Source organism: Canis lupus, chromosome 28, assembly GCF_011100685.1.
Source record: "Canis lupus familiaris isolate Mischka breed German Shepherd chromosome 28, alternate assembly UU_Cfam_GSD_1.0, whole genome shotgun sequence".
In the NCBI taxonomy this organism is placed as follows: domain Eukaryota; kingdom Metazoa; phylum Chordata; class Mammalia; order Carnivora; family Canidae; genus Canis; species Canis lupus.
The window spans coordinates 13,836,839-13,846,359 of NC_049249.1; the positions used below are offsets into that span (position 1 = coordinate 13,836,839).

A 9,521-nucleotide genomic window follows, 5' to 3' on the forward strand; every position below is an offset into this window, starting at 1 on the left:
CCAGAACCCATTAGCAGCCACTGCCCATTCCCCAACCACCTGCATTTCTATCCCCACTCCCTCCAAGCCTATAGGTAACCACTATTCTTTGTGTCTGTATAGATTTGCCTATATAAGTGATACACCATGATTCACTGTGTGGTCTTTTATGACTGGCTTCTTTCACATAATATAATGTTAGGTGAATCCATGTTGTAGCATGTATGTTTTTTCTATTGCCAAATAATATTCCATTGTATGAATATATCTTATTTGATTTATCCACTTATTAGATGGACATTTGAGTAGGCTTCTCCTTCCTGGCTGTCCAAATAATGCTTTCATGAACAGCTCTGCATAGGTTTTAGTGTGAACATATGTTTTCAAATGAAAATACTTTGGGTATATGCCTGGGAGTGGAATTGCTGGGTCATGTGGTAATTAAATGTTTTGAGGAATTGGTCAGACTCTTTTCCAAAAGGCTGCACTATTTTATACTCCCACCAGAATGTATAAGATTTCTAAATTATCCACATTCTTGCTAACACCTGTTATTATCCATGTTTTTTATTATAGCTCTAGTAAGGGGTTGGTAGTAGGATATCATTGTGCTTCTAATTCACATTTCCCTAATGACTAATGATGTTGAGCATCTTTTCATATGCTTGCTGTCCATTGTCCATTCATGTAGCTTCTTTGGAGAAATGTCTATTGAAACCCTTGGCTCATTTTTTAATTGGGTTTTCTATCTTTTTATTATTGAATTGTAAGAATTCTCCATTTGTTCCAAATACAGGTCCCTTGTTAGGTATATAATTTGCAAATATATTCTCCAATTCTGTGTGTTGTCTTTTCATTGACTTGATGGTATCATTTGTAGAACAAAAGTTTTTAACTGTGATAAAGTCCAGTTTTATTTATTATTTTTCCTTTTGTTAGGCATTTGGTATCATATCTAAAGGGACTTTTAAGAGAGGCATTGTTTAAGCACCTGGTATTACATTGCCATATATAAATTTGCCTTTTACAAACTGATATGTTATTGTCTAAATTATGCTTCTCAAATTTTAATGTGCATATAGGCATCAATTTGTTGAAATGCAGATTTTGATTCGATAGAGCTGGAGTGGGACCTGAGAGATGCTGCATTCCTAACAGGTTCTCAAACTGATGGCAGTGCTGCTGGTCCAAGGGCCATGATTTCAGTAGATAGGACCTAGAAGTTGCTTTATAGTTTATGTCAAAGCCACAGGAACACTAAAGATTAATTAGAAAAATTAATCTCAACTATTTTATATTTTGACTCTTCTGCTGTTATTGCCCTTCATAAATGCCTGCTCTTTGAGAGAGAAGCCTCTTAGAAATCTTAGTGTTTTGTTGTTGTTTCAGTTTCTAATCTCAGTAGATCTTGTTTTAGCCTGGCCATCTTTGCTGATGTGATATTAAAAGAATTTAATACTAAAACTTTTCTATTAGCTTAATTTTACATAATCTTCTTAAATATGATCCTCCACATGTGTGTGTTGATGAGGAAAACATCTTGCACTTATTTTGTACTTTTTTTTAATTGTTAGACCACAAAATGTGAAAACAATCCAATTACCATAAATTTTCAGAGAAATGTATGATATAAAGATTTATTACTTCCTTTATCAAAACCCTGTTTGATGATTAGTAGTTTTATAAGGATTAATTCATAATCCAGCTTTCCTTTATCCTGTTTTTTCCCCTTCCCTTTTCTAGGGGCAGCTTCATGACTTCTGGGTACCAGATTCTTAACGGGAGTTGAAGCAGCGAAAATATGAACCAAGAGAAATTCAATAAGACCTTTTCCTAGAAGAGTAGAAAGAATGCTGTGAACTCCAATGGAATGCTAAGAAAATGTGCTACAAATGTGCCACTTGAATATCTAGTATGAAGCTGGTAATGAAGAAATTGCCGTTTCTGAAGCAGATAGAAAACATGATCTGCTTTATTTTAAGGCAACTGGCCTTTTAAAAAAGAGCAGAATCCTATAACAAGAGGGGAGGGGTAGAAGCAGCTAATAGTTGCATGTCTAACCTGCCCCTATTAACTCCTCTTGTTAAACTGTAAGCCAGTTATCCTATTTTTTTTTCCAGTTGTATTTATGGCACTTGGATAATCACAGGAAATATGTAGGAAGGGGTTTGGACCAACTTAAGTAGTTGGACATGGAAATCAAGACCAAGTTCCAGTTGGTTTTAATTTTCCCCTTGGTTATTTTAGGACTCAAAAAACTTAGAACTGAGTTTAATAACAAAGAATAAATCTCTTCTGTAACTCCTATAAACTACAGAGAGGTTTCAATCCATACATTTTCCTTCACTATTCAAGATACAAACCTGTTAGTTTTTTTGTTGTAGTTGTTAGGTTTTTAAAATACGTTTAAACAGTTAAGAAACAGAAATTTCTTATATTGTCAGATCCCCTTAAGGGGAAGAGGTTAAGCTATAAAATAGTGTCTCTGTTTTTATGCCAAAACATTCATATGCAGTTTGTTTTGGATTCTTTTTAAATGTATATATATATATTTTAAATACTGGTTAAATCTTAGAATCTTGGCTAAATCTTAGAATCCTGGCCCTTGGTTAGCCATATTACAGAAGTCTAGTATAGAAGCTTAAAGATCTGGACAAGTTTCCAAAAACCTTATATAAGCTTGGCAGAGACCTGGATGGTGTTTATTCTTTGGGACATTGCACGCGCGCATATGTGTGTGTGTGTGTGTGTGTGTGTGTGCACGCACGTGTGTGCGCTTGTATTTTAAAGTTGTTGCACTTGAAAACCACAGCTGCTCTAAATATTCTTAAACACTGGAAAGCCATCCTTGGGTTTAAATGGTAAAGGGTTAGTAGAAGTGCACATGCTGGTCTTAGCCCAAGGGCCCTTTAAAGCCTTTGGTAGTAATAGACTCTTACTAGCTAACTGAAAAATTCTTTTGTTGATTGAGTGTATCTTTTTCGGGGGTGGGGGGGCTATTTCTTGACTGAGAATGTCAACTTTTTTTTTTCTTTCAATATTGACTTGGATAACACTACTTTCCTGAGTATTCTGATGTCTCCAGTTGTGGGGGGTGGGGGGATGGTGGAGAAGATGGGAATTGGGCTGGGGTTCATGGTTTAAGAGGGGAGAAAACAAGTTTTGAAAAATAGCTTTCTACCTCTAAATTGAGGCTTAGAAGTAAAAAGCATTTTATTTTAAATTTATCATTTACAATAATATAAGTAACTTTTGAGCCCATGTCAAGCATTGAGCAGTTAGAGATTTTATAGGGAAGACAAGTAAATCCGATTCCCAAGAACCCCGGTTGAATGAGGCCCCAAGAGTCAGAGCAACAAAAGTTTTATTCTGTGTTGAGTTTACTGGTAAGAATATTATTATCTTGATACTACCTCTCAAGGGTATTATTAGAAAATGCCACTTATGGTTAATGAGATAGATACAGAGAGTTCTATTTGACAGAAGCTTGAAACTCTGGCATCTATCTGCCCAACAATGGGGGCTTTCACTCTTTGTAATTTAATACTTTGTAGATACATTATTTGTGTGTAATTTTATAAGTGTTCATATTTTTCTCATTTTGCATTGTGTAAAGTGTACAAAATCTCAAAGTATAAAATACTGCTTATATTGCTTGTAATTACAGCGTGTAAATATTTTCTAATCGTGTACATTGACGGGGGACAAGTGGGTTATTCAGGTTTTTTTTTTAAGTGACCCTTTTGTATTGCAGTTTCAACAGATAACTGCTCATCAAATTTAAAACCACTTTGATACATTTTTATTTAGCAGTTCCAATAAGAAAAGTCTCTATTTTTAATTGTCTTTCTTCATTAGAGAAAAATACTTCATCTGTCCCTTTAAAAATGGCCAGACATCAGTTTGGGCCCTTTGTATTTATGACTCTGGTAGATGTCTCCATCTCCAGGTCACATTCTGGTCAGTATTTGCATTGGGTTCTCATACAAATTCTGTGATTCTCTTTTAGCACAAGTAGCCCATGACTTTCTCCCAAATCAAGTATTACCCTTCTTCCTCTTGAGTCCCCATGTTTTGTCTCCCTCCTGCTGTTATTGCCTAGCTAATGGGTTAGTAGCAGGGGGAGAAAATGTTCATTGCACAGAGAATGTCAGGCCACTTTTGGGACTTGGCAAACAAAGCTTGCACTGAGTGGTGGTGTGTTTGGCAGTATTACTGTGCCAAAAATAACCTTGTCTAATTTTCTGGATATGTATGTCAAACTTATTACCCTTATTGCAAGCGAAAATTAAGGTACTTGTGTTTATTATGCTTTTGTGTGTAACTGTTGGCCTTTTCTAAACTGCTTTTCTTGTTCTCGGAAAATAGAATTCTATTAGTTATATCATGTTAGTGAAGAGGCTCTCCATGCACAAAATGCATCTATGTAGCAGTAAAGTAACAGCATTTGTACATTTCCTGTCTGTCTTCTGATGGCAATGGTGCCTTTGTCACCTTTTGGAAGGTTGGCATTTTTGTTTTGTTTTGTTTTGTTTTGTTTTGAAGTACAAATAATAGCTTGCTTTTGACTTCACAAAAATCTCCCCACATGTAAAAAAGAGAAAAAGACGTGTTGTCATCCAGGCTCAGTTAGGAGCATTTGCCTTTTTATTTCTGTGCAAACAAGTATAGTTGGTGGGGACTGGCCAGTAATAATGCGTGGAGTCTTTAAACCAAGGGTAATTTTTAAATTTAAAAATAAAAAATTTAAGAGGTGACCCAGTAACAAGTGACTGAGTTGGAAAATTAGAGAAGAGACTGTCCTGGTTTGTCTCTAAGGAGGCAAGATTAGGGTACCAGTGGCTGGGCACATAGAGCATGATCTGTGGCTATTTCTACTCATTAACAGTGTTGGTGCACCTCATTATCTGTGCATTTGTTTTCCCTGGGCAGTCTTGTCAGCCAGTTAATCCACCAGCTCATAGGCAGTTTACAGTAAATGCAGATTTCTTTTCTCTTTCCTTTTTTTTAAAAAAAAGATTTTTTATTTACTACATCTTGTTTAAAGTCCCATGAATGTATGCGTGTGTTATTAAAAATGCTTTTTCTCAGTTTAAATATGTGTTTGGTAATATTTGTTTGGGAGTAGGGGATGGTTAAGTATCTGGATACTTAACTATCCCAATAGACTGTCCCATCTATTTCCCTGTCCCATCCCCTAGTTTCTAAATTGATCTTTTTTTTCCCTCTTGCTTTGGATTCTCTGGTCTGTTTTTTTGGCTTGTATTTCTAGAATACATAAAGTTGTGAATGTATACAGTTCACTTTTACATGATCCACTTGATAATTTGCTGCATACTTTGTGGTCAGCAATTCAGTAATCTCATTCTTATATTACCTCATTCATTCAGTTGATTCAACTAATGCGTACCTACTACATGCTAGGCACTCTTTTAAGGATTCAGTGGTGAACGACACAAACAGGGCTCTGATGAAGCATACCTTTTGGTATCCAGGTGAATATATTTCGTAATTAGCCAAAGAGGACTAGAAAGGAATCCCTTTGGCGTGACTCCCTTGGTCTAGAGCCCAGGTCAAAAAAAGGGGGAAACCATACAATGCAGAGGCAGGGCTCAGGACCACCTCCAACCTGTCAGGCAGATACAGCTGTGCATATACCAGTTGAGGGGAGACACAGGTTGACAGCTCCTCACAGAAGAAACTATTATGAGCTCATAGGAGGGCTAGGCATGATTGCCAGAGGCCTCAGGTTCTAGAACCATGCCAGTAATTCTCCCTTCTGACAGGCTGGTTTGGAGAAGACCACTTGTGAGCATTTTTCTGACAGTGGCATAGAGGAGTGGTGGGGGAGTAACAGCCAGACAAAACCAAAAACATTGCCTTTAGGACTGGGATGCTGGCAGCATAGCCTTGTGCAAGTTTAGGGCCTTGACCTTGATCTTAGTCCTGACCTCAGATCCCAGATTGACTGTACCAACCATTTGATCTCTGACAAGTTACTTCCCCTGTCTGAACCTTGGTTTCTACATCTGTTAAGAGGAATAATAATGGCATCTATCTCAGAGCTTATGAAGATTAAATAAGCTAGTGCATGGAAAGTACTTAGCCAAGTGCCTGGCATATATTCTAGGTATTATTTAGCTCTAATTTGAAGCTCTTGTCAGATGCCAGTTAAAATTGAACTTGAGGGGCACCTGGCTGGCTTGGTCACTAGAGCATGCTACTCATGTTGTATTTGAGCCTCCTGTTGGATGTAGATATTGCTTTTAAAAATCTTTAAAAAAATAAATAAATTGAACTTAAGATACTGGAGGGTTCACTGACATCTAAGCAACCATACCTTAAAATTGTAGTGTGTGTGTACTTATTCCTTCTGACAGCTCCAGAGGCTTCTCTGTCCAGCTCTGTCTCTACCAATAAATACATATATATGTATATATCAGTTTATGACTTTTTTAGAACTCAGCATGCTAAAGCTGAGAAGGGGTGGTGGGGGGTTATTTTCCATCATTTGTCGACATGTCCTGACACTCCCTTTTCCTTGCTAACCATTTCCCAGGCTGGAGTCAAGAGAGGGCAAACCAGAGGCCCAGCTTTGGGTCTGACTCCAAGACGACTGGCTGGGAGGAAAATTTAACAGGCAAAACAGGCTTCTGAGGCACAGTGGAACAATGAGACTACAGCATTGGTGCCCTGGTGACAGTCCCTACTGAAGAAGCACCTCAGCTGTATATATGGCCAAAATAAAGATCACGCCACCTAAAGGGAGAGTGCTGGGCAAACCAGAGGTGGAGATGGCAAAGCAGGAAAAGAAATGCTGCCACAGTGAACAGGAAGCAGGACAACTTGACTAGGCCAGAGTTCTTTGCCTCAGGGAACCTCTGCTCAAGTTTCAGGAGTCCATACCTACCCCCTTCACCTAGGATCCCTGCTACAGTGAGTAACTGCCTCTGTGCGAAGCCTGGATCCAAACGCTGGTGTGTAGCTGGCTGAGAACAACAGCCATTTTTCTTAGAGCAGAGTTGGGGAGAATAGCCTAGGAAAAACAAAACCACATCTTACATTCTGTGTTTGTGAAGTACACCAGAAGGTTTTCAAACAGCAACTTCTCATAGCCACCCTGTGAAGCAGCCAGAGTAGTAACTTTAAGGATGAGTAACAGCCTGCTCAGAGAATGCCCTGTGTCCCAGGACCCAAATTCATGGCTAGGTTAGGATCATTTCTTCCTTTGATTTTTGAGTCTCTTCCACTGTCAATATTCCCCTCATTCATATTTTATCAGCTTGATTTGCAGAGAAGAGTACTGTCAGAGGGGCTTCCCTATGTAAAGCTGCATTAATTGCCATCACATCTGATCTTTCATTAGGTTCGGAGACTGGAGTGGGAGGAGAGCAGAGAGAAATGGATTGTGATCTAAATCTATATTATCAGAGCTAGGTAACTGCTCAACTATAGTTTTGCAAGTGCCATGCTGGAACTCCACATTGTGATTTACACATTTTGCTTATTTAAAATGTGTGAGGTTCTGAGTCCGCCAACAGGGCACCTTTGAGGAGAAGAAGGGTTTGCCTCAGTATAGGTGTGAGTGGGATGCTAAACCTGCCACCAGATCACTACAGCTACACAGGCACCTGAAGTTGGCAATGTGAGTGCTGTGACAACAGGAGGAGCTGTGTCTGTTAGCCCACTGGGCCCCTGCAAGTTAATTTCTCTCCCGTCTGATACTGTGGGGCTAGCAGTTTTCCTGCCCTCCCTCCACTGTTACCCGCCACCACCCCCCCACCCCAGCCCACTTTTCCACAGTACTGCAGACTTACTTTTTTTAGCCATTTCTTTCCTGGGCTTCCCAGCTTGGGCTTCCATAATCTATTAGGATTTTCTTCTGTGGTCTCTCCCAAACTATTTGCTGACTTTTCCCTTCTGTTTCCCCCTAGGAATCTGCCCATCTCATCACATCAAGCTCACTTATCTCTTTTACACCCCTTCTCTTCTGCCTATTCCCCTAATACATGTCTATGTACAAACTTCCACATTTATGCCTTTGACAATTCCCCTTCAGGTTTACCCTATTTCCCTCTTCTCAGGCTTTTCCAGTACTGATTATTCTCTCTGTAAACACAAGAATAAATTTCAAGGCCAGTTACTTAACCTCTTAAAGCCTGTTGTCTCATCTATAAAATGGGGCTATTAATCCCTCAGGATAGAATGAGGGCACAGTTCTTTAAATGAGGCTGGATAGTCTCTGTAAGTGTGCACACTTTAACATAAGCATTCTTCTCCAGCTACTTCCCCCTCCATGTACACACACATCCTATTTACAGAGTGCTGGGGGAGGTGGAAGTGTAGCGTGGGCCCTGCTGTCTAGCGATCTGCAGGCACACACAGCAGCCCAAACTACAATATTGTATATGATGAAGTGCCAAACTAAGCTCTGGGGAATTCAGGAAAGTGGGATGACATGCCTTTCCCAGGGTCCCTTTAGTTAAATAATGACAGAGCCATTTGAATCTTGTTCACTCTCCCTCAGGCCAGTATGCATCTGCCTGTTCTCCTACCCCCTGCCTCTCCAGAGCTCAGACTCCCACATGTAAGAGTCAGTTATCTATGGCCCTATGGCCTTCATCATTTTAGTCCTGCTCTTGGGCCAATTACAATACTATCATGGATGAGGGAGGGGATCAGGCCAGATCATGGCTAGGGCCTCAGTTTAATTCAAACCCTAGAGGGATCTTTTTTTTTTTTTAATCTTTTTTTTCAAGATTTTATTTTTTCATGAGAGAGAGAGGCAGAGACACAGGCAGAGAGAGATGCAGGAAGCCCAAGTGGGAGTTGATCCTGGGACTCCAGGATCATGCCCTGAGCCAAAGGCAGACGCACAAGCCACCCAAGCGTCCCTAGTGGGATCTTTAACAGGCTATGAGACAGAGATATAGCCTGAGTTGCCAGGGAAACTACAGCATCAAAGATTGCATGGGAGGACCATCCTGGACCTCCCCTAGTTGGGGAGCTGATTCTGAGGGCGGGGGGGTTCCTAGGTATGATGATTGAGTCTAGAAGGGACAGGATATCTGATTGCTTATGAGGAGAGTTCACTGGAAGACCTGGAGTAAGAATGATACTCATCATGAGCTAAAAGGGAAGGCAGTTACCTGAGTGACCCAGTCCCTGAGGAGGTAAACCCCAGTTACTATAAGGTTTGGTTGAGTGAACAAGTGCAAACCCTTGTGGCTTATTTATCCAGAAAAACAGCATTTTCTGTGTGAACGTCTGGTCAAGCTGTTCATCCCCCTAAGCCGGATCTACTCAGACTTCAAGCCAAAGGACCAAGCAGCTAGAGGCTCTTGAGCTGGGAATCCAGACCTGTTCTGTGTTCAGAGCTACCCAGAGCTGCCCTCCACCTACTGTGGCCCTCTACACCCTAGGCAGAGAGCAGAAGAGGTGGCAGGAGCGTAAGAAGTGAGGTCCAGATTAGAGGACAGGTCAGAGGGCCCTCGGGAGGTTAAATCTCCAGAGGACAGGTTTGCAGGTCCCCAGCAGTACCC

General features: G+C 40.3%; 1 protein-coding gene across 3 annotated transcripts in view; it reads left to right on the forward strand.

The window, feature by feature from the left end:
* The window catches only part of SLF2 (SMC5-SMC6 complex localization factor 2), a 51,235-nt gene extending 44,320 nt beyond the window's left edge, over window positions 1-6,915 (forward strand). For 2 of the 3 annotated variants that reach the window (XM_038578541.1, XM_038578542.1), the window contains exon 20: window positions 1,723-5,076. In XM_038578541.1, the coding sequence (XP_038434469.1) occupies window positions 1,723-1,758 (36 nt within the window). In that variant the 3' untranslated portion in view covers window positions 1,759-5,076. Of the gene's footprint in view, window positions 1-1,722; window positions 5,077-6,538 lie in introns of those variants that run through there. The other variant, XR_005380509.1, reaches the window with a different exon arrangement.
* The last annotated feature ends 2,606 nt before the right edge of the window (window positions 6,916-9,521 follow it).